General features: G+C 34.0%; 1 protein-coding gene across 2 annotated transcripts in view; it reads right to left on the bottom strand.

Annotated features, from left to right (window-relative positions):
* Positions 1 to 15029, bottom strand: part of KLHL1 (kelch like family member 1) — a 328782-nt gene extending 313753 nt beyond the window's left edge. For both annotated transcript variants that reach the window (XM_010978777.3, XM_064493097.1), the window contains exon 1: positions 13852 to 15029. In XM_010978777.3, coding sequence (XP_010977079.1) covers positions 13852 to 14354 — 503 coding nt within the window. In that variant the 5' untranslated portion in view covers positions 14355 to 15029. The remainder of the gene's footprint in view (positions 1 to 13851) is intronic.
* Between the last annotated feature and the right edge of the window lie 11094 nt (positions 15030 to 26123).

The raw sequence follows: 26123 nt of genomic DNA, 5'->3' as shown, positions 1-26123 counted from the left end.
GTAACAAGAAGGAGGCTTCCTGAAATTGTGGCAATCACTGATTTTTCAGGAGTGTATTACTTTGACATCCTTGTGTATAGGTTGCTGAGATCCCATCAGTTCACTCTGGTATGCTTCTCTTTAGGCTAATTCGTGGACCAATGTAATTCTCCAACCTAGTAGAGTATTGGATAAAGCTGTGTAAAATGTAAAGCTACTTATAATTTTTTTTCTAAGTAATTAACATAGGAATTATTTTTTCATAGAAACTCAACATACAAATAGAATTCTTATTCACTGAATTTAACATAGAAAAATCAAAGGCATGCATGTGAATATTGAAAAACTATTTTGCAGTAGAGCTAGAAACACATACTTTTAAATTCCTTGAGGCCCAAGTTTATTGATATTATCTCCTTGGTTTGAATAACCTTCCTCTCAAGTGAAATAATGTGTTGGCTCTTTCAGAAGCACTGTACTCTTTCAGGAAGTTATTTACCACCTCAAATTAATAAATTTAAACAAACATACTTTAGTAAGCATTTTGTGATCATAGGTTGTCCATTTATATATATGGCCATTTATAAATTTTATTATGTATTATATATGGCCATACAAATTTATATATAAATTAGTTAATTTATATATAATTTAATTATATAAACAACTTTATATGTAAATGTATATATAGAACATATAAAAATAAGTTTATATGTATTATATATAAATTTATAAATAAATTGAACAACTACATCTTTAATGAGTTTCAACAAATAAAATTTATATATGGACTCAAGTAAGTTGTTTGCATGAATATACCTCAAACTGATTTTTCATGATCTCTAATCGTTGAAGAAGACATTGAGAACCCTCAAGTGCAACTATATTCCTGCGCATAGTCAATCTTCCACAGATGGTTCCTCAAGCAGTGTAGCTCCTCCATCCAATATCTTGAATTCCATACCTTCATCTCAAGTTACTAACTCGCTCTCATGGCCATATATTTCATGTCACTTTCCAGGTTTATTCTTCATGTCCAATCTGACATCCCAACATATTCTCTAACTAGAATTTTCTAAATTTTAATTCCTATAATTCCTTTACCACACTCCACTATTCCACAAAGACTAAAAAAAATATTTATGTCAGCTACTTATTGGACTCAGATTGCTCAAAACAGAAATGGTTTTCTTCCCTCCAGTCTCCTGCACTGTCCACTTTGCAGACCACCACCAACAACAAAAATCCAACGACAAAAGTCCATCCAGAACTGAAGGACTCTTCTTACCTCTCCCTCTTTTACAATTAAAACTTCAATTAATTGGCAATTATGACATTTTATTTTCCAGGTTCTTTCTTTTCTTTCTTTCCCGTTGCTTAGGAATAGTTCCTCAGTAGGACTGTTGTTTTAGCCTTTTAACATGGCCTTCTAGTTTCAGTTTCACCCATCATTTCTCTAGCCCATGTGTTATAAAGTTTGAATCTCATCATCAAGATTCATTGTTTCACAGTCGCCATCAGCTAAACCCAAAGTTTTAAAGACAATCTAGACAGACACTTGTCTGCCCGTGGTCTGTAGTCCCAGCCAGATCACCTCCCATTCTATCCAGACATAGTCATGATCATTTACTTGCTTTTTTTCTTCTAATTAACAACTGTATACATGATGCTAGTCTGAATTTTATTAAGACCCTTTTGAAGCCTTCTTTTTCTGTACCTTTATAAATCCCTCTTAAGATATATATTTAGTATAGCACAAGTTACATTTCTATAATTACTTATCTGTTCATTTTTATTGCTGTTTTTTTTTTAACTCTGTGAGAAAAATGTTTTCTATACATCTTTGTATCTCAGGAAGCTGTTATATTGTCTGGAAAAGAATGCTTGAAACTCATCTTCATTCAGTGAAAGAATATTTAGTTTTTTCTTAGGGCACATTTAGCTCAGAGTACACCTTAAGTGTTCAAAATAGAGCTTCATTCATTTCTTAAGTAAGTACGGCCTAATTCTTGCTGTTATGCTGGAGTTAAGCTGAGTTAACTATAGGTTAAGATCCACCATCTTGTGGTGGCCAGGCTAGCAGACTTTAGGTATAATATATTTCATGTCCTCTCCAATCATATTCCAAAGGAAACATGACATAAGGAGCAATTTAAGTGACAATGCTGACATTTTTCTATACAGCCAGAGTTTATCCCAGAACTTAAGTTTTATAATGCCAAATCCAGTTTTCTTTCCATTGTAGCATGAAACTGTGGATGCCAATATATTAGAATAAGACAAGCAACACTAATTTAGAGAAATACGGGATATACAAAACTATCAATATTGATAGATTACACCCATTTTCAGTGTGTGCCATTATAAAGACCAAAGATTTTTCTGGAGTTCATCGATGAATAAGAATTTAAATATTTACCATACTTAGAGGAAAATTTGTTGTGAGACAAATAAAATAATGTGAAAATATAGGAGTAAGAACAGATACAAGTGAGTCTTCATAAGTTTTAGTTAAGGTTTCAAACTGATGTGTCAATTTTAAGGAAAAAATTACATTTAGAAGTGATTTTAAATTATATCCTTTGATAGATTCTTTAATAATATAAATTTAATTTTACAATTAAAAAAGTGTTCTTCTGATAAGAAATTTGCGTAAAAGTCACAGACTCTTGTCAAAGAGAATAATTACATTTAAACATTTTCTGTTAGGACATGAGAAGAGTGGAGAATGAGCTTTTTTTCCTCTGTGGAAGAATATATTTAGCGGTGCTTCCAAGCCATCTGGTAAAGAAGAATCAGAGATGAGGACAGCGTACTTTTTCCTTTCTGTGTCATTACAGTAAGGCTCATGAGTGGTATTGCTGCTCCCCTAGTATTGGCAATGGAGCTGGTACCCACTACCTCAAGAGAAAAGTCCTTGTGGTCACACAGCAAGAACTTCTGAGGTTTCTTTGCAGAGATATTTGCTATAAAACTATTCACCTTTCTCCTCTTTCTCATCTGCTGCCAAGATGGCAGCAAAATCTTAGTGTGACTATTTCATTATCAAGTTCTGCAAGGTAACTATCAATGGATGACTCCTTAAAGCATATGTCAAACTCGAGAGGTGTTTGACTCCACTGTATGAATCAAGGCATGTTAGAATCAAATTTCTATTCAAAATATGAATAATCAACACAATGGATAAGATTATCTGACTTACAGTAAGTAAATATTTAGAAGAAATATGCCACATAGTTGAGTTTCTTTGGCTCATCATAACATTTTTTTCCATTCATTTAGAAGTATTCAATGAACAGCTGTTTATTTTTTATGGCATAAAGTATGTTATATAGATACCATATCAATATCTTATCTGCTTCTCATTAATCTCTTTATGTATTGTAACCCTGGTACAATACTAGTTTAATAAAGTAGCTTCAGAACAAGTCTGAAATCAGTAAGTGTTGGCCCTCAAATTTCATTTTTTTCCAAGTTTTTATTTTTTTCTAATTCCTTTGAATTTTTTAATGGATTTTAGAATGAGCCTGTCAATTTGTACAAAAAGAAAAAAAACATGCAGAGATTTTCTTGGGGGATGTGTAACATTTACAGATCAACTGAGGGGAAATGACATCTTACTAACAGTAAGTCGTCTGATTCATGAACATGACATATCTTTCCATTACTTAGGTCTTTAATTTCTATCTGCCTGGTTTTGTCGTTTGGAGCATGGGTCTTTCACATCTTTTGTCATATACATTGAGTATTTCACACTTTATCGATATTACTATGAAATACGTTATTTTTGAAAATTTCTTTCTTTCTTGATAGTATATAGAAATACAATTAACTTTTGTATATTGATCTGTATCCTGTACCTTGAAAGCTCTTTTTTGTAAATTTCATAATTTTTTCTAATTATATCTACAAATAAAAACTACATTGTTTATTTATTTCTACATGGATGATCAATTTATATGCAAATAAAACTAGTTTAAGTTTTCCTTTCCAACATAGATGCTTTTTATTTCCTTTTATTTCTTTGTTGAACTGACTAGCATCTCCAATACAATTTTGAGTAAAAGCGGTAAGAAAAGACATTCTCATTTTGTTCCAGATCTTGGAAGAAGCACATTTAGTCTTTCAACATTATGATGTTGGCTCTAGGTTTTTCATAGATTATCAGATTAATATTCTTTTCTCTGAGATACTTTGTCTGATACTGATAGAGCCATTCAGCTTTCTTTGGATTACTATTACCATGCTATGTATTTTCCATCTTTTTCTTTTTAACTAATATTTGTGTTCATATTTAAAGTGTATTCTTTGTAAGCAGAATATACTTGGGCCTGGCTTTTTATACAATTTAATAATCTCTGCCTTTTCATTATGGATGTATAGAACTGTTACTTTTAATGTAATTATTGATACAGTAAGGTTTCAGACTATAATTGCTCTGTGCATTTTCTATTTGCCCCATCTTTGCTCCCATTTTCTTTTATTTTGTAGATTAGCTGAATAATTTTTATGAGAGTATTCTACCTTTGTTGGATTACTAGCTACTTATCATTGTTCTGTTACTTTAGTGGTTCCTTTAGGATTTATATTACACTTCACATGATATACCACTTCACATTTAATGTAAGAAATTTGCAATACTATACTTGGCATTTCTACCCTCCCAGTCTTAATGCTACTGTAGTCATACATTTATCTTACACATATTGTAAAAGCCTCGTATTATAGTGTTTTTTTGCTTATTTAACCATCATTTATCATTCAAATGTTCCAGATTTAAACAATAAAGAAGAACTTTAATGTTTACCCATGTATTTACCATTCTGGTAGTTTTCATTCCTTTGTGCCAACTGGTGTCATTTTCCTTGTGCCTAAAGGGTTTTCATTGATATTTGTCTCCTGCTGATGAACTGTTGCAACTATTCTATGTCTGGAGAAAAAATTACTTCACTCTCATTTTGAAAAATACTTTGGGTATATATAGAATTTCAGATGGACTTTTTTTTTTCCTTACAGTACTCAAAATATGTTGTTCCACCTATCACTTGATCCCTTGCATCATTTCCAATGAAAACTGGTCCATCATTCTTATTTTTTATCCTTCTCTACATAACATGTGCTTTCTCTGGAAGCTTTAATATCTTACTACTTATTATTGGTTTTGAGAATTTGATTAAAATGTGCCTTATGGTAGTTCCCTTCATGTTTCTTGTGCTTAGAATTTATTACGATTGTTGAATCTATGGGGTTTTAGTTTTCATAAAATTTGAAACATTTCTGCCACTATTTCTTCAAATACTTTTTTGACTCCTTCAGTTTTTGCACTCCTTTAGGAATTCCAAATATATATTCATTAAGCCTCTTAAAATTATGGGAGCTTTCTGCCTTGTTTCATTTTGGTTTTATTGCTGTTTTTCATTGCTCTTTTCAAGGTCACCATGTTTTTCTACTATTTCTGCTCTGTCATTAATTTCATTCAGTATAGTTTGCATCTCAGGCATTGTAATTTATTTTGGTCTAGAGGTTTGACATAGATCTTTTTACATCTACTATGACCTAGTTAACTATTTGAACAAATGGAATATTGTTTTTCAATATCATGAAAAGGTTTTAATGACTTTGCTACAGTTCTGGGTCAGTTTTAATTTGTTGAATTGTCTCCTCATATTTTTCCACTTCTTTGTTGTCTATTTATATTAAATTTGATGTCAGACACTGCAAAATTTGCCTTCTTTGATACTGAATATTTCTGAATATGTGAATTATTCTTCAGTTTTGTTCTAGGGCACTGTTACATTACTTGGAAACCTTTGATACTTTTGAGTTTTGCTGTTAAGATTTGTTAAATGGAACCATGGCAGTGCTTACACTAGGGCTAGTTATTTCCCATTACTGAGTTAACACCTCTCCAAGTACTTTACCTACTCCCATGAATCATGAGATTTTCCATTCTGATTGTTAACAACAGGTACTATTTCCCCTAATTCTGGTTCTTTACCAAAACTTGGGTAGTTTTCTTAAACATATGTACTTGTCATTATTCTACTGAATACTGATCTGTTCAGTACTCAAAGGTCCCCTCCACAGATTTCTGGAACTTTCTCCTTATGCAGCTCTCTATTAAGGCACTCAGTCCTTTGAGGTCTCACTGCCTTAGTTTCCTTAGCTACACCTCTTCAATCCAGTCTGGTTTTCACATTCTGCTTAGTTTCCTCTCCCCTGTCAGTGCCTGGAATCTCTCTGAAGACAGTGAGCTAGGTCAATCAGTGTTCATTTGTCTTGCACATCTCAGGAATCACCCTCCTTCAGTGTCTGATGTCCAGTGTCTTGAAAATGTTATTTCATATATAGTCTGTCCTCTTTTTTCTTTCCTTTTCATTTCTTTCTTTTTCTTCTTTCCTTCCTTCCCGTTACTCATTCATTTTATCTTCCACTTCTTTCCTTATTTCATTCTTTGTTGTTATTTTAGGTGAGAGTGTAAGTCTAGTCCTTGTTTTTCTAACTCAGCCAGAAGCAGAAATCTCAGCTCTTCCTATATCCCGACTTTTAGAAAATTATTAGATTATTTGGCTTAGGATTATTTTAATCCTGAATGCTCTTTAAAATTTTCTTATACCTAGGCAGTTAATATAAGCATATTCCTATTGCTAATAACAAATTACTATTCTAATAAAAACCACTGTAAACCAGAATCATAAAATAATTATAATACAAAAATGTTATGCTTTTTGAGAAAAAAATTACACCAATAAATGTTTAAATATCATCAATGGATCACCAAGTAGCAAATATCTAGGTACTCATTTGTGTCAACTTCTCTACTGAAATTACATACTAGCATTCAAAGGTAAGGTAACTGGAAAAGTAGAAATCATACTTAAATTTTATTACAAATGATAAAAACTACTCCAAATTTATTTTCAAAATAGTAGAGTTCAAAGTTAAGTCTCAGACTTAGAAAGTCAGGATGTTTTTATATTCATAAATTTAAACATATAAATTCAAAAATAGTTGTTCTGTCCAGAGCTATTTTTCCATTTTCTCTGAAACTGTGATATTTCTGAATACTGACCTGAAGAGGCAACTTAGACATTTTAGCACAATTAAAATCTACTAAAGAAATAAACAAAACAAAACCATTTATTTTATTGTCAATACAAAGAGATTTTGGCATTCACCTCTTGAAAAGCTATAAAATAGTGTGATTCTTTCCCCTCATGCAGTATAAACTCTCCCAATTTTCTGATCCCATTTTAAAGTTTTCCCATCATATTTCAACCAACATGAAAATGCTGATTTGCATGAAGAGGTATCTATCAATATCACTAAGAAAAAAGGGGTCAAGAAAATCTACCCAGTGTTACAAACAAGTATGACAGGAAATCAAACTGAAAGATTTCCTATGACAATCAGTTATCAGTTAGACTAAGGTCACCTAAGGAATAGGAAAAGCTGAATTTAGGATTAACATTGACTAATTCCATTCTACTGTTATTGATTCTTCACCATTTCTGGTACATGATCTTCAACCAAAATGATCTGCCTCATCGGCTTACCATTCAAAACAGATTTTTGTTGGGATCCTAAAATCACAGTACACATATTCTCTGGTCAAGCTCAACTTTGTTATGCTTTCATAAACATTTAGATCAATCTTTTTTCAAACTCTGGCCAGAAAATTCAGCAAAGGTAGTTAGCAACAAACCAACATTGTTCAACAGGTTTTCTACCTACACTTTACAAGATCTACAAATATTTAATTCTGCTCAGATTATCTATGTCTATATCATATGTTTTCTTCACAGTTTTGAATAATCTTATCTTAAATGTAAAAAGATAAATTAATTATTATCTGGTCTAATCTAATATGTACATTCCAGAGCATTTTTTTACGGGTACCACAAAAATACCTACAGTTACTTTGAATGGTAAAATAAAATCAATAAAGTCTCATTACTGTGAGACTCTGCTTAAAATATACATTTTCATGTTCAGGAACTTGATATAACTTTAAAATATCCTGCAGATCTCAGTTTTCGGTAAATTCTACAAGTTCTTGGTCAAAAACAATGAAATTTGACTTAACATGTTTTTGTTAGATGTATATCATCCTCCAGATACACAAATTATTTTTTGAGACTTAGAAAAATAAACCAACAAAATAAATATCTGATCAATATTATATTCTATAGTAACCAAATGTTGATTTTGATTGGATAGTAAGGATTTCTTTATTATTCTTAAGATTATTTAAACTAATACCTTAAAGAGGTTAAAGATTTAGTTAATAAGATATTCATTAGAAATTTATCAATGAAAGTCAGAACATGGTTCTTCAATTAGTGAAGAGGTTTTTATCGTTTGTTATAATTAAAGAGTTGTATTTATTTTATCTCGCATTTATATTCACATCTTTCTCTCAGATAGCTCTGGAGTTTCGGGTACCTGCAAATCCAACCTAGTGATCTCATTGCTTTTTCCTTTATGATCATCTTAGTTTGCCTGAAGCAAACTTGCTCAGAGGGGAGGGCACTTGGAAATTGTGAGCTTCTTTGTAAACAACACAGAATATTGATAAATCCATCCTAAAATAAGTAAAACATAAAAACCAACTAAACAAACAAACACACAAAAAAAACCCTTTCCCCAAACAAAGCATTGATTTTTGGTACTTCTGGCTAAGACACTAGTAGGCTGTATAACACCCAAGCATAAGATAAATTAGCAAGGAAGGTATACAACTGAGTAAAATTAACCCATATACTTTTTCACTATGGAATTGAGGTCATGGGGAAAATATGAACATTATTTTATTTTAGTGTTCCATAGAAGTATAGTTTGAGAACTAAATATCTTGAAGAAATAGTACCTTGCCATTTTTAAAGTTATTTTTTTCCTTTTAACTGAAGCAGGGCTGATTTCTTTTCATTCTGAATAAATACCACCAATCTCCATGAGATTCTAATGGCGTGTTCTCTCTGAGACACTTCTCTGTATTAATTGTTCTGACCTACAGAAGCAGATTTTCTATCATAAAGCTCTCTTTTGGGCTCCAGAGTTAAATGAGTTTTTTTCTGTCTAGGTTATTTTCTTATATTTTTGTTTAATTAGAAAGGAAAATGCACTGAATGAACCAGACTTCAGGAAATAATTGTTTTTTAACTCAGGCTAAGTCGTCTTGGCCTGAGCCTTATCAGGTGTTGTCCATCACTATCATTTTAAAAAGCCTATTTAAACATTCAGACACAGGCATCATTCCCACCAATGGAACAAGAGAACTGCTTCAGCATAATCTTAGCTGGAGTCCCTTTTCTTCTGTTCTGTTTGTTTGTTTAAGCCGAAGGAAAGAAGAGTTGGCCAGGTGGCCTGGAATATGGTGTCAGGAGTCATATAGCAAGGACTAAAAATTCAGCTCTACTCCCTTCAATCCTGTGATTCAGGGTAAATTAATTACCTGTCTATATCTCAGTCTTCTCATAATCATAAAATGATTATGTAATCATCTTAACGAAGGGATTTATAATTGTACCAGGATCATAGGGCTGTTCTAAATATTAAATTGCACAATATAAATATTCAGCATGCTACCTAACAAATAGCAAGTTCTTAATCAATGTCACTCATTATGATTATGACAAATATTTATTCACTCAGCAGTCTTTATTGAGTAACTACATGCTCTGTGATTGGGATAAATGATGAGCAAAACAGAAACACCTTGTCCACTGGGCAATCACAGCTAGAGACAAAAAAAGAGCAACACGGGTATTAACATACGGTTACAGTAAGACATTGAAGACAGAGGGTACTTACCCTAAGAACATAAAAGGAAGGGATATAAATAAATCAAAAATTAAGAAAAATAATTTTCCATGGGTATCAGTGAATACCTCTCCGGGAAAGATACAGAAATTTTATTCAAGACATCTCAGTAATGAATAGGAATGAACCCAGAAAAGGAGGGGAAGAGGAAGGAAAGCCACTAGTCCATAACAAGTTTGTGAGGCCCAAAGGTTGAGAAAAATGATCACAAAGAACACTGCATCTGGAAGACGGCAGTGGTGGTGGGGAGGTGAGCGAAGGGTCAGGTGGCAGACAAGGGTCAGCTCTTTCAGGACCTAGCTGTCCATGGGATGGACTGTCAGTGGTGGACATGCTTTGAAAAATAAAAGGAGAGCCAGGATGTGGCAAAATAGTTCAGATTTTTATTTTATAATTTCCATTGACTAGTGTGGAGAAAGGATTACAGGTGGCAAAATTAATGAGGAAAGAAGATGCAGATGGCAGTTGCAGAAGTTAAGTTGAAGGATAGAATTTTAAAATTAGATGCCAACAATGGAGATGATGTGACATGGGGCAGACTCAGGGGAGGACACTTTTGAAGTAAAAGTGACAAGACTTAGTGGAACACTGAAAATCAGGGGAAAGAAGATGTTGGCAAATATGATCCTGAATTTCTGGCTTGTGCAGCCTAATGCATGGAGAGAAATTCTGTGAGATAGAGAAGAAGCAAACTGAGCAAGAGAGAAGGGCGACTGTGAGCTCAGTTCCGTACATGTTGTATTTATACTGTGATTGTGAGATCCATCAGAGAGGTCAAGTGGAGAGGTGGTGGTGCACGACTAGAGGTGGGGGCGGGGGTGGGGTCTAGGCTTTGAGATGCAACTCTAAAATACAGTTTATGAACCCATGGAATCAGATGACTACACTCAGTGAGAATTGAGAAAACCGAAAAAGCAAGCAGTTCAACGTGACATCTTTTCTCCCACTCACATCACTATAAACTGCAAGAATATAAATATTTCTCTTTGGTCTCTTAGTTTATCACATATAGAATTTTGGACAAAAAATATGCACACCAGAAGTATATAGTGAACCGAATGGCTAGGGAATGGTATGTTCTCAACAACTAAGTTCAGACAGTCAAGTAGAGGGAAAAAATGATTCACAGCATAGGACAGGAGCCTATGACTGTCAGAGTTAGGATTCTTAATGGTGCCACAGCTAAGGTAGAAGAATACTGAGATTTGTTTATATGTGTTTGGTAGGGTGGGATACCACAAATCCTGAGTTTCAGCAATAAATCAGTTTACCACTGTCTTCCTGCTACCTTTATGTTTTAACACGATGGTAATTTGACCTTTCCAGAATTCGGAGGTTATAAGCAGCTTTCCACTGAGCATCCTCCAGCTGCTGTTTGGACAACAAATTAAACCAACTGAGTTATTTTCACTTGTCTAAAACAATGCTCCTAGCTAGTGTGAGACGAAATGAACAAAGGGGAAGATAAGAAAATGAAGAAAGAGAAAAGGGACCACCTCTTTTCTATATGTGAAGATTAACTTAGCAGAGTGGTCAGAACTGATAAAACAAAATGCTAACTATCAAATGTCACATCACAGAATGGTGATAGCATAATGACCCAAGTAATCAAAATGATCATGCAGGTTTACACAGTTTACGTGTTCAATTGTCATTATGTACACTGCAGATTTCCTGCATAGGTTATGATAGAAATAAAAGTCATTCCCCATTACTAATTATGTTTCATGCTATTTTCCATTCAGTATTTAAAGTGCTGTCCTTTCTGAGAAATGAACACAATAGAATAATATATATTGACAGTGACTATATATTATTGCTAAGTTAAGTAGCATGGTGCCAGTCAATCAGCACAGAACCAATGATCTATGAATGTTTAAGAAAATCTATGAGAATTACCATCAGTGCTGACTGATTTATCCAGTGAGAAATTCAAATTTATCTAAATGAATTAAGCATTAAAAAGAATTTTGAAATAAAATTAGACCTGATTTTCAGTATTTTATACATGCAAGACCTCACAGGAAACCACTCCAAAAGTAAAGATAATTTGGGGTAATTCTTGGCTTATTTTCAGAATTCTTTTAATTTACAATTCTTTGTGAATAAAAACACTAATGTATATTCAAAAGCGAGGACTGGAAGTTAAATCTGATGGGTGTTTTAACCCTAACTGAGCTATTAGTTATTGGTTTAAGGTTTTAATTTATTATAATTTCTTACGTCAATACTCCATGAGTACTTCTAAATTCTTCAACTTACATGACAGTCTTCTGAAATTACTCATATCAAGTATGCCTTATTTACTTAAAAATCTATTTTTATAAAGCAAATTTGATTTTTAAATTATTAAACATTAATATCCCCAGAGGATCAGATTTTTTAGCTTATTTGAAGACATTATGTAACTGAAAAAAAATCTATTTTTTTCTGAACTGAATCACAAAAATAATAGTTTCAATAAAGTAGTAATTAGTAATATTTAACCCAGCTGGTTTTCTTCTAAATACATAAGGTAAATTGCTAAATGTTTTTAAGTTTACCAAAACAAAAAAAAAAAAAAAAAGTTTTACATTTACTCAACTAAAGGGGGTGAAGTTCAACATATTTTATTTAAAAATAGATCTAAAACTATAGGTAACTAGTGAATACATAAATCAAATAACTTCATAGTATTAATGGCACCCACAGTTATAACCATTTTGTTAAAATATCTTACTTAATTGAATAAAAGATAAAGTTACATTTGTGTCTCCCATATATGGAAAAAACTTTCTCATACTTGAAGATTGCAATTAAACTTCTCTCTCTTTAAAATAATAATCTTACATATTACATGTCTTCACCTATTAGATTATGTTCAAGGCTCTTAAAATTCAAATTCAAATCCATATAATTCATATAATTGAAAAATTTTAAAGATAATTTTTATATCCCTAGCTTCAAATTTGTCAACATAATTGAAGAACACGTAGTATTATTTTTTTGTGTGTGCTCTTTTGTGACTTGATCAATTTTATAAGAAGCTGATTCAACCAACCAAAAGTTTAAAACATTGCTTGTTTCTAATTTTTAATTGAAAGACACATTTTATTAACAGAATCGTTATCATTTTCCTATATTTCTCCTGTATTTCTTCTTCAATCCTATATTCCAGTATGTGAATTAAAATGCAAATTTCTTCATATTCTCACTCTATGCCCAAAGTAGTAATTATCTAGTGCTGAATGAGTCCTTTCTTTAAAAATGTAAAACTCAGGAGTTAATGTGTGAGAAGATTTTCGATGTCTTAAAAGTAGAATAAATGTACACAGAGAAGTGTGATATTAGAAATAAACAAGAAATAAATTTTGGCTTGCTTACCAAAGATGCAAAATTCCATACCAAGCCAAGAAATCAGGACAGATGAATGCAAAGGACCTTAGCAACAGTTTAATTCTAAGACTTTGAACAAGGCAAAGGAGAACCAACACCAAGTAGTTGGGGGGCTGGGATAGAGAACAGTAACACTCTTTCCTGGGGAAAAAAGAAGATAATGTTGTCCTGTGGTCTCCTTTTGTTCACCTCATTACTCCTGGAATATAGATTCAAGCCACAGGGATCCTACTTAACCTGCCAAGTCAGTTTCTAGGCCACTGTATGAAATGCATTTGAATTGTCCATAAAGGAAGTTTCACCTCACATCAGAACACTGGAAGACTGACATGTGTCATTTAATGACAGAAGATGACAGAAGAATACTATAATCTCAGATATATGAGAACCATGCCACTTGGAGATTTACCAAAATTCGTCTCTGTTCAATTTGTGATTACACCTCTGAAAACTTACAAAAAGGAAAACAATATCCATGAGCCAGTAGAAATTAATGAGGAAACTTTTAATGAGATTACAACTTGGGTATTAAAAACCAGGCTGGTATCTCTGAACCAAAATTGTCAACCCAAAAATTTTTAAACTTAGTAACTTAGTAATCAAAGCACACGAGGGTGGGGTGGGGACGAGTGGAAATTGGGAGATGCTTGGATACCCTATGGGGACTTACTGTACCTGTGTCCACATCCTTCACCTGTTGCCTGGCTCGAGTTGGCCGGCTCCACTTTGAGCTCTTGCAGGACAAGTCCTTTCTCGTGTGGTCCAGAAAAGTCCACGCCTGGTACCTCCTCTTCTTCTAGGGACTCCACGTAGAAGAGAGTCCTCGCCGGCTGGTGGGTGCCCTGCCCGGATGCCCCTGGCTGCAGCCTTGTGGCCACTGGCAGCAGTGTGCCATTCAGTGGGTTGAAGGAAGAGGAGGAAGAGGACGGGGAAGCAGACGAAGAAGAGGAGCAAGAAGAGGAAGGCTTCTTCCAGAAAGTGCTCAAGCTGCTCTTCTCTTGGCTTTTGAGCAGGCGGCTCTGGCTGGGTCCCCAGTGCTCGAAGCTGCCGCTGCTGTCCTGTTGCAGGCAGCTGCTCCCCGCCGGGCCGCCGGGGGACGGAGACGGGTGGCTGAAGAGTTTCCAGCGGAGTCGCAGGATGTGCTTCACATCGAAATCTTTTCGCCCAGAGCCTGACATGTTTGACGCAAGGAAGGCAGAGGGACCTCAGCTGGCGCAGGAGTGGACGGGCCAGCGGGTGGGAGAGGCCAGCGCAGCCGGGGGGGTGGGGGTTGGAGGAGGAGGCGGGAGGTGCCCTCTGCACCCCGGGAGCAGACGGGGCGAGGCGGCTGCGCGCCCTGCCAGGCTAAGACCGGAGCGCGCACAGCAGAGCAGCGCGGCTCAGCGGCGGTCAGGTCCGCAGGACCTGCGCGCTGGGAGAGCAACGGGCCGGGGGCAGAGGCAGGAGAGGGACGTAGTGGGCTGAAAATCCTCGATCCCCGCTCAAGGGGCCCGTGGTTACCGCGGGGAAGGAGACCCTGATGGTGAAGATGCTCGAGGGAGGGAGGGAGGTCTGCGCACTCCGAAGCAAGCTCGGGAGGCGGCGGTAGCTGTATACACCTCCCTGGGATGCACCCGTGGCAGAGCCTCAGTCGGGAAGCTGTCGGCTCTCCTATCCTTGCAGCTTAGAGTTCAGTGCCTGGAGAGCGCAGAGAGAAAAAGAGAGAGAGAGCCCCAAGTCGCCAAGAAGCGCACCCCCCAGCCTTCTCGGTGCACCTGCGCCCCTGTCCCTGGGCTCTCGGAGGATGCTCTGAGAGCTTGCTGTTATCTCTGAGAAAGTCAAATGCCTTCTGCGAAGCGAAGAGGGGCGGTTTTATCTAGTCAGTTTGTAAAGGAGAAAAAAATAAATATTCCAGAAAATATAGGGAGGCAAAAGGAAAAGCCCGCCGGTGAAGCTGTCAAGGTCCTCACAGTACAATTTTCTCTCTGCCTCAGCGCCTCCTCCCCCGTAAGTGACGCAGATGTGCACTGGGGCCTATACCGAGAGATGGAGGGAGGGAGGGAAGGCTTCAATCTTCTTTATGCAAGTGAGTCTGCTGCTCTTATTGTCCCCTTGCGTGGATCTTGTCACCTTTTTTCATTCTCCTTCCTCACTACATTACTACGTAGCAATAAAAGTAAAGCAAACAGGCAATATGCTTTAGCATCAGTAAACACCAAACATGAATCATGGCAGCGTAAACTTAATAGGCTGCCTTCGCTTTGCAGGTTGCAGGTTAATGGCTTGAATTATTTAATAAACCGCATCTTTTAACCTTTAGCCTTAGTTTCTCTGTAGTGAGAAGGAAGAAATGAGGATGCTGGCGTCAAAGTGTGATGATGCCACCATTCTGACAATTACATTGTGATTCTGCCATTAATGCACTCAAGCAATGCTTCACCCTGGGGGCCAGAGGAACACGGTAGAAATTTGAAGATGGGCATCTGAGCACAGGGAACGAATTTTGCAAAATCAGTGCATTTGGTGCATAGCCTTCGAATGAAAGCTGTTCTCAGAGTAAACCAAGAAGTGGAATAAAATGATAAAAGATAATTTCAAGGCATGAACTTCTAGTACATAAATCATGACATAAAATGTATGGGAGAGTTTAGGCAATAAATGAATATATCCAAAGACTACTATTCTGCAAAAAGTCTCTTGTTTGAATAAAGAAAGATGAATTTCCCTTTTATTTGGAATGATGAGACCTATGACTTTCTATGACTACTTAGAAATTTTTCATCTTTTCTTTTAATGAGCCATTAAAATAGAACCCAGGCACCTTTGCTAAAGGCAAATGGAGTCAGAGAAGTAGCAGTTTCCCTAAGTCAATAAGGAATATGGTTCTGGATCATTCATGAAATTCACACATTCAGCAACCCCCAACAGGCACAGGAATCAAACGTTAAAGTGCAGTTATGTTACTCTTCTGTTACCTCATTGCTGGGCAGTAAACTTAAACAGAAACCAAAGCGAAATTTGAAGTCTTTCCTAGACAAAGTTGGACATTTTAATAACACAAGAAATTAAGCACACAAAATCTCTACTTTCAGAGAAAAAAAAATCAGTATTGTGTATTTTAAATATTGATTTATGCCACAACAGCTGGACTGCAATCCCCTGTGCCTTGATTTTTACTTTCAGTATTCAGTGTTAAAAAAAAAAAAAAGCAAAAAGCCCTTTAAAGCAAACAATAGTGACAGATCATTTTTATCCAAGAACTGAATCAAGTATTTCCCTTAGGGAAGAAAACAGTGTATGAAATTACACATAGCATTAGGACAGAGAGAACTTTCCATCAGAGGTAATATAGAAATACGAAGTACAGATAATTAACTGATTTTTATAGAAATTGATGCTTTGTGGATTTTCTAATTTGATGTAATTTTTACCTTAATATAAATAATATAAAATATCTGATATAAATATATATATATATTATAAGTATTATATAAAATAACACAAACACTATATCTATAGTTTCTTCCTTAACCTATAACCATTTAAAAAGTGTAATTTAAAATTCATCTTTGTGGTTATTTTGAAATTCCATTTTTTATTCCTTTTTCAGTTTCCAATGCCAATATTATTATTATACAGCTTAAAAGTTAACTATTGAAAGGTCAGTGATTTATATGACTCAAAAGAAATGTATATTGAATTTTAGTATGAAGGAACATGAACTAAAATATTAAGGCATATTTAACAGATGATGAGTAACATATATTTATTAGTCTTGTAGTAATATTTGGTATGCTTAAAACACTCAACTTGTTATTTAAATTAGCTACTTTTCTATATTTATCAATCTGCTTACAATAATCACCCTTACTGGGATGTATTTAAATGAAATTCATCTAAACTATCAAGTAAAATATATAGAATTTAGAAAAAAATTATGCCTGAGATTATATTAAAGGTGAAATGATTGAAGAAGATAATTGCTTTTTAATATTTTTTAACTTTATCATTCTTGTTTTATTATTGTGAAGAAATGAAAAAATGAAGTAGTAAGAGAAAAAAGGAGGAAAGGAAGAAAAATGAAGGGGAAAAGAAAGAGAAAGAAAGAAAGGAAGGAAGAAAGAAATTAAGAAAGAAAGAAAGAAACGAAGGAAGGAAGGAAAGGAAGGAAGGAAGGAAAGAAAGAAAAGAAAGAAAGAGAGAAAGAGAGAAAGAGAGAAAGAGAGAAAGAGAGAAAGAAAGAAAGAAAGAAAGAAAGAAAGAAAGAAAGAAAGAAAGAAAGAAAGAAAGAAAGAAAGAAAGAAAGAAAGAAAGAAAGAAAGAAAGGCAGGGAGGAAGGCAGGGAGGAAGGCAGGGAGGAAGTAAAAGAAAAAATAATTTGCTATCATGGCTTACCTTCATATATTAGAAAAATCCTTAAAAAAATATTCCTTGTGAAATATTGCATTCATTCATTTATTTATTTACTATTCAAACTAAAAAAAATGTTTAACTGAGCACTTACAGCATATTAGGTCCAATGCCAAGTAGTAGAAAATATGGAAGAACTAGACTTTTTGCAACTGACTTTGTAAGAGCTAACAAAAGGATGATTGTTTAGCCAGTCATAATTTATAATTGACTTCTGAGTCAATTAAATTAAGATTTAAGATTCCCAAGCTTATAGGGAAGAGGACAGAGACATAATTAAGGTTACTTTTTAAGAATTCTAAAAATCACATTATACTTTGTTTTAAAGACGAAAATCAATTCAGTTTTTCTAATCCTATTGTTTAATTGAATTGAACTGTCATTTCTGTCAATTAGGGTCTTTGAAATGAGTGTTCATATTATTGCCATAGTTCTCTGACAAAAATCTTAACAAAATAGACTAATCAGGATTTATAAATTCAGAGGATGCTCAGTTACTAATATACACATATATAAAACTCTTCCTTCACATAGTTATTAAATCCAACATGGATGTTAAATGTGCCTTACTGAAAGTTCCCACAGCTCAAACATTTAAGCAATAAACCAAATTGGATTTGGGTCCAAGCATTTTCTTGGTGGAAGACATCTCTTTCAGTAATTATTTTGTAAAAACACTCAATTAGATGTGTGCTTACCTCAGGAAAAGTGAATTCTGATCCTCCTGAAACTTTCTGACAGCCCTCTACAATGTCTAGTAAGTTGCCTCTACATAATAATATTCAGCAAAAGCATTTGAACAGGTAATTATTATCCAATTTGAAAGTTCAGGCCTTAAAGTCTCCTGAATTTTTGTTTGTTTTTGTTATCTTTGTTTGATTTTAATGAAACGTATCTATGTACATTACTAGAAAATATCATTTAAAATGAGTGGTGGAAATTAAATGAAAATAGTTCTGTAATGACATTTTCTTTCCAAAAAAATGAATGAAACATAATAACGTATAGCACTAAAGTTAAGTGAGCTCCTGTATAATATCAAGGGGTCCTACCTGAAACAAATAAACATAACCTGTTTAAAATCTATTAATCTTCATTACAGTGTGTTTATAGTTTAGTTAAATAGCAATTAAGTGACTGCTTACTAAACATTTGTGGGTGTTAATTGATCCTCAGCGGCCATTTTAATCTGCTCTACCTCTTTGGTTTATTTGACCTTTTGATTTGAATCAGGCAGTAAATGTATATACTTGAGAAATTCTCATATGTAAATTACTAAGTTGATTGCATGAATGTAGGAATTCAAAATGGCACTAAAAGAATGCATTCATGTAATGATGACCCGGATTTCATTTAGGTATCTTTTTATTTTCCAAAATTGTGTGCAGAATGTCCAAAGCGAAAATTCATTATTTTTGACTTTTGTACTAGGTCCTGGCTGGTTAATCTTACTGCTCAGGTCAATATGATGATTAAGGAACACTTACCTCTTTTATGGAAATTGTTCTGAAAATATATAAATATAAATATATAGCTATAGATAGGTATATTTAACATAGATATAGAAATATTTAATACATAGAATTATTTTTCAAAAACGTTTTCTACTGTAAAAAACATTTGGGAATATCATTATACCCATTTTGTATAACACTGAAATCTTTTAAAGAGAAACTGCTTAACTAAAACTTCATATTTTCAGAAGTATTAAGATTTACATAGTAAAAAGTAATTTCATTATTTTTCATGGTGTGTCTAAATTTTCCATTATCATCGTGAGGCAATGTGTGTGTCCCCTGAAGTTTTAACCATTAAGATCAAAATAAAATAGTACGATTCTAGTGTCTAAAATAAAGATTTGGAAATTATAGCATTTATGATGCCCATGTAAACATGAATAAAATAGCAGAAATTTTAAATGTTAGTTTCAAAATTGTTACAATTATATTTTTCCTGCTTAGAAGACCTGAAAGTGCCCTTTTCTTTTAAGCCAACCCTGAATGAACTTTGTGAATGAACTTTGTGGTTAATCAGCTTTGTGGATGACATGTCTCTTTTGGACATGTGCTGTTGAAAATTATAAAAAATTACAAAAAGTCATGTCAGATCTCTGCACTTTCTTTCCATCTCAAAACACATCTGACAAAATTTTATATTTTCTTTCATCTGCATTGTTACCAGGTCTTCTGAAAATCTAGGGTCAAAAAGAGCATGGCTTAAGAAGCTAAGGTCTCATTCACCTAAACACAATTCTGATAAGGTATCTAACATAAAGTATACATTCAAAGAGCTTCAAGAAGTTTATTCTGAGAAATTAGATTCCTTCTGGACATTGTTAACTACAAGTAAATAGGCTTCTCATTTTAAATGTGAATATCACTTGTCAAAGTATTTAGTATATTTTCATGACTCTTACTACCAGTCAAGATGCATTTTGGTCCTCAGTCCAAAAGAACATAACTTGAGAGCCTTGTAGGATGCTAACCAACCAAGCAACACTTTGTCCTAGAACCTGTCTCCTGCAATGACAGGGACCTCTCTCTTCTTATGTTATGCTAGTTATTAGCCATCATTAAAGATGGAAAGTCTCACTTTTTTATAGAACAGGGAAAATATGACATGTATTAAATACAGGCATACTGTAAAGTCTGAACAATATTAGGACAGATAAATCTGAAAATCATAACACTATATAAAGTTCCTAAGAGTTTAGTCTACTTAAAATCTTAGTGTGTACTTCTAGGACAAAATTATAAATGAAGATGACAGCGGGAAAACAAAAGCTGAACTTGCAGATTATATTAGATTCTTTAAAACTATTTATACTAAGTAGATTCTCAGATTAAAGATAGAATATTTTCTCCAATAGTTAAAGATAATAGAATTTTTTAGATGTTATCAGTGTTTTCTTCTCAAATAATGATCTGGGAAAGATGAGAACAATAATTTTATGATAGCTCACTAAATGCCAGACAGCTGTTTCATTTAGCCCTTATAAAAATCTTATTAGGTAGTCATTATAAAGGACTTAATATAAGAAAAATAAATTTAAAACTCTACTTTCCAAAATATTTTCTTTTATTATCTCTCAGACACTTCTCCATAGCTATATTTTTCTTCCTATCATGTACAAGAATAATTTTTTTAAAGATACACTTATTATGGGTTAGTATTCTGAATATCCTTTCATGAATTGTGTGATTCAGAGTTCAGAGGCTCATAATTATCTATAAATCTTCTCTGCTCTAATAAGAGAGACTTCTAGCATTCTCAAAAGTGAGCATTCTAATACTATTATGTTATTTGCACATGTGCATACCTGTATAATATCTCCTTTGGCAAATAATTTCTTGAAAGCTGGAGATTATTTTACTAGACTAGAATGGTTCTAGAGGGCAGAGAACATGTCTTACTTAATATTGAATTCATAGTATCTAACACAGTGCCAGGAAATTAATCTACATTACTTTTGAATGAATAATAATGGCCAATTTGGGGGATAGGGAAGGAAAGGCACTAGTGAAGGAGAAACAAAAAATATATATATTTAAAGAAAAGTATTATAAAACTTTGTGTCTGGAGTTATCTGTTATAAGAGCAAATAGAATTATAAAAAACTATTTCTGGAATATTTCAGTCATGTTTCTAAAGGACTCTAAAACTTAAAAATACGGCATATATTCTGCATGTTCATTTTAAGAAAGAGGCAATGCAATGTACAATATATTTAGACATGTTTTTCATTATAACTATTAAAATTATTCCAAAAGTCTTAACATTTAAATTTATAACTTTTGGTTACATTAAAAACAAAAATTGCATCTGCTCATGCATTGCTTCATTTATTCAAAAACATTTTGTTCTTGTGGTTGAGCACTTATTATGTGCCAGGCCCTGTTCAAATGAGAGGGATGTGCCAATTAAAAAAAACAGAAAAGGTAACCCAAAATCATTGAGCTTACATTTTTGAAGTGAAGGCTACAAATTAAAATTCAACAAGTACATAAGTATATCAGAAGATGAAGACATCTATGGAGGTAACATTATAGGATAATATTATAGAAAATTTTGATGGGAAGAGGGTTGACATTTAAGTAGTCTGAATGGCCAAACCTCACTGATAAGGTGGCACGTCAGCAGTGTCCAGAAGGAAGTAAAAACCCTTGCTGTTCCTGCATATGGGGCGGTACCCCAAGGAGAGGGATTCGAAAAGCAAGGGCCTTTGGGCGTGATCAATTTTGGAATATTTAAGGGGCTGTATCACCTGGAACTCAGTCACAAAGGGGAGGTGAGGCAGCAGGCACCAGGTTGCTTAGAGGATCTTACAGGCCAGTGCATGAAGCTTAGCTTTTATTCTGAATGACATGGGAAGACATTGGAGGGTGCGGAGCACTGGTGTGATTGTCCCTGGCTTTTATTTTCTAAGAACTCTGGCAGTCATGTTAAGAATAAACAGAAGAAAGCAAGATAGGGAAAAGAAGACATTAAAATGCTGTAGCAAGCGGGGGGATATAGCTCAAGTGGTGGAGTGAATGCTTAGCACACACGCTGTCCTGGGTTCAATCCCCAGTACCACCTCTAAAAATAAATAAGTAAACTGAATTACCTCCCCCCGCCAAAAACAAACAAACAAACAAATGCTATGGTAATAAAGCAGGTAAGAGATGATATCAGTGTGCACCAGGCATTGTGGGAAAGTCATGCATTTTTAGGGAATAGATTTTCTTCAGAGCTCACAGTCCATTTTTTTTTTCCTTTTTCTAGACTATCTATCTTTGACAAAGTCTTGTCCTTTTTTTGCTCCCCAAAGAGAACTTATTCCTCAATTTTTTTTTTCTGGTCTTGTTCAGTGACATAGGATGCTCACATAATTTAAGTTGTGCCCAGATATTAATGAGCTATTTCAACCACATACAATAATTTATATTTCATCAAAATTTTATAAAGAACTGTGTTTTCCCCAGAGTTTTTAAAATCTGACCAAAGGTATACTCAAAGTTGTTTATCATTTTATAGGGCTTGCCAAAAATGTTAGGGGCGCTGCAAGGAGTCACAGCCTGGGGTGTGCACCCCAGTTTGAATGAAGACAATCTTGCTTTTTACCTGTTATCAATTGGGCTTCTGCATGAGTCTATATATCTTAAGAGCATCTACTGTTAAAAATTTCTTTTTAAAACAACTGTCATTGTTTTCAAAATTTCAGGCATGTTGGCAGAATAAAAGATGGGCTATTTTCTGAGGGAAAGATTCGTTTTCCCTTATTTTTTGAATCCCAGCCACCACACATTGCCCAATGTTACTATGTACATGATCAAGTTTATCCTAAGGGCTTAGTACTAACACATGTCAAATTTTGCACCATATCCTTTTGAGGCATGATTCCTGAAGAGTTTATAATTTGGATTCTGGAGGAAAATAAAATTTAATTAAAAGTTGAAAGCTTTGTTATCATATATTTTGTTCATTTGATAAATGCTTATTGATCACTGTCAAATTGCCAAGAGCAGTGGTAAGTAATGAGGATACAAATCTGAGTATGCATAGACCAATAATATGAGTAATACAGTAATATTAATAGTGTTATACAGACATGTGCAATATACCATGGGAGCACAAAGTATGTAATCAATTGAGAAAGTAGAATATCTAGCTAGAAATTTATTGCAGGTGTATAAAATATTTCCAGATATGATTTGTATGAGAATGTTTAAATTAAAACACTTGCAAAGTATTATGTGCCTTATTTCTCCTTTTGCATTTTGATTAGGAAGCAATATTGCAGATTGGAAACTTCACAGGCTTTGAAATCAAACCATGAACCAAATCCTTCTCTGTTACTTATTAGCTGTATGGTTTTGGGCTAAGCTTTTAATTTCTTTGAGTATCAGCTTCCTCATCTGTAAAATAGACGTTAAGCAGGGGAGACTACTTCTTTAGACTTTTGTGTGGATCAAATAAAATAAAACCTGCTGACCAACTGGAACTTTGCTGGTGCTTAAGTAATTGTAGATATTTATATTTAGTTTGAAATGATTTCCAAATTTCATAAACCTTCATCTTGGTGTAGACAGAATTTTGGAACTAAAACTTTCAATAGTTCGTCTCGCAACTTTTGCAAACATTTTGTAAAAACTACGACTTACTGTGTAGTTGAGTAGTCACAATATATGATTCCTGACTAATCACAGCATTACTTTTCTTGGTAACCTAAGGGTTTCGCAAGTGAATGACAAACACTGAAAATCATCTTCACGTAATTTTATTACAGGAAGAGTCAGTATTCACAAATGTCTTTTTAAAAAGTATGTTCTAAAACCATTTCCAGTAGGAGAAATATACTAAAAATACTTGCTTCAGTTGACAAATCACTTAAATTAATTTTACTTTCTCATGTAACTAGGAAAGATAGTGAGAAGTTAATGAATAAATAAAGTAATTTAGAGATTACAAAAAATATCATTGGCATTGGAGTGTGAGGAATTAACAGAAATCCTGGTGTGTTATGTAAATTCTTAATAGTGTGAGTGAAACAATAAAGTTTACTGAGGAAAATAGAGGCCATTTTGCCAGTTATGGAACTTGTCTGTCCATAGATATTTACTGAGCTACAGACATAGAATTTATGTGTATTAACCACCAGATATGATGCATTAGAAGACATCATTGTACTTTTATTTGTAGTAAAAATTCAGTTCAATGTAGAAAGAATGTTTGCTAGTCAAACTGCTGGTTTGGCAGAGGAATGTTAGCTATATTATATCAAAAAATTTTAATTTGTTTTGAAGAAACAAACTTTCAATCAATAAATATTGCTTCTTCATTTATTAATGCTGTTTATGTGAATATAATAGATGAGTAGATAGAACTTGTATCACAGGATAGACTTCAAGTTTTCTCTGAGTTTCTAGATTCCTGCTTGGGGAATTTAAGATTGACACTTCCATCCAATAGAACAAGCTTAGCAGAAGATTCATTCATTATTTCTGATCTACTGCTACAAATCTATCCTTCTGTATAAGCATTGAAAACCCAGACTATGGATTTCTGACCCTCACAAAAATGTCTAGCCATGCAGAACTAATTGAAACCACAGGAGATTTCAATAAATCAATCAATTAGTATTGAGATCTGGCTGTATACTTAGTCCTGTGCAGTGAGGGGATAGGGACCTACTTTGGTACAAAACAAACACACACAAAGAAAGATTTTAAATTATGACTAACCCACCACATGAGATGTTTTAAATATTTTTCTAATTCTTATAACGTATCTACAGCTTTTGCAGATAATTCTTCACAGTTATTTTACATGCCTGTTTCCCAAATATGCAAACATGAAGCATAGAGAAGTCAAGTTACTAATCACACAGTTCTGGAGACTCTAACCAGCCATGATGGAGTCTATTTGTTTGTAACAAGAGAAAATTTTACAGGTTATGGAGGATTGTAAATTTTAATTTTCCTATGCAACATAACTCCGAAAGTTGCCTACTTCCTTAACATAAGATTGATTGTGTTTCAGTAACTCATTCGAGAGCCTCTTCTCCTTTGCTTTGGGCTTTGTTCTCCAATAAAGCCACAGAATAAAGCACTTATTGCCATGTGAATTTATAGCGTCCCATCCAAACACACAATATGTGTATATATATGTGTCTATATATATACACATATACATTTACACACACATGAACACACATGGAGTTTGAAAGGGATTCGTGTCATAAGGAAAAATATACTCAGCAACATTAAAGTAAAAACAAGTAATTGGACTTGTATTTCTTTTTGAGAGAGATTAGATGAGTTTATGTGGTGAGGAACATTTGCTAGACATCAAAAAAAAAGTTTTGAAACTTTAAGTGGAGTCAGTTCATAGGGAGCATTGAATTTCACTGAGCTGCAGTATTTTAATTGTTGTTGTTTTATTATTGCTACTGAAAATGTGGTATTTGGGGAGGCATTGTTGACACAAACAATCTCTACTACGGTTCCTATTGAAAATGGGGATTCCAAGGATAGACACTGGAGAAGGGAATTTTAGGGTGGTGGTGATAAACAGTTTCAATGATTTCAGAAAGGTCCAGGAGAATTATAATTTAAAAATAAATTTATTAATAAGGAAAGATCTACTCATGATCTTCAACAAAATAAGCGATTTGACTAACCAGCCAGTTAGTTAGACTAAGATTGCCAAATATTAAAATAGCTAAATTATTAGTAATAATTTAGACTGTGAGGGAGAAATGAGCAATTATTTTACTTGGTGTTATTAAACTGTTGGAATCTATTCAATCATGGAGTTTATATTTATTGAGCGCTTGCTATGCGCCTATAATGTGCAACAGGAAGAGGGCTTCCCATTGTCCACACAGTGCTTATGCTTTATTTGGGGAGAAAAGCTATAAACAACTAAACTAACCAAAAACAAACACAAACATTTTGGTAAGTGTTGTGAAGTGATCAACATGGTGAGATAGCAGATGATACTGCACAGAGAGTTCTCTACTTTATATAGAGTCCTTGCAGAAGTGCCCTCTATGAAGTTCACCTTATCTGAAAGAC

This window comes from Camelus dromedarius, chromosome 13, assembly GCF_036321535.1.
Source record: "Camelus dromedarius isolate mCamDro1 chromosome 13, mCamDro1.pat, whole genome shotgun sequence".
NCBI lineage: Eukaryota > Metazoa > Chordata > Mammalia > Artiodactyla > Camelidae > Camelus > Camelus dromedarius.
This window is presented reverse-complemented; position numbering and strand designations above follow the sequence as displayed.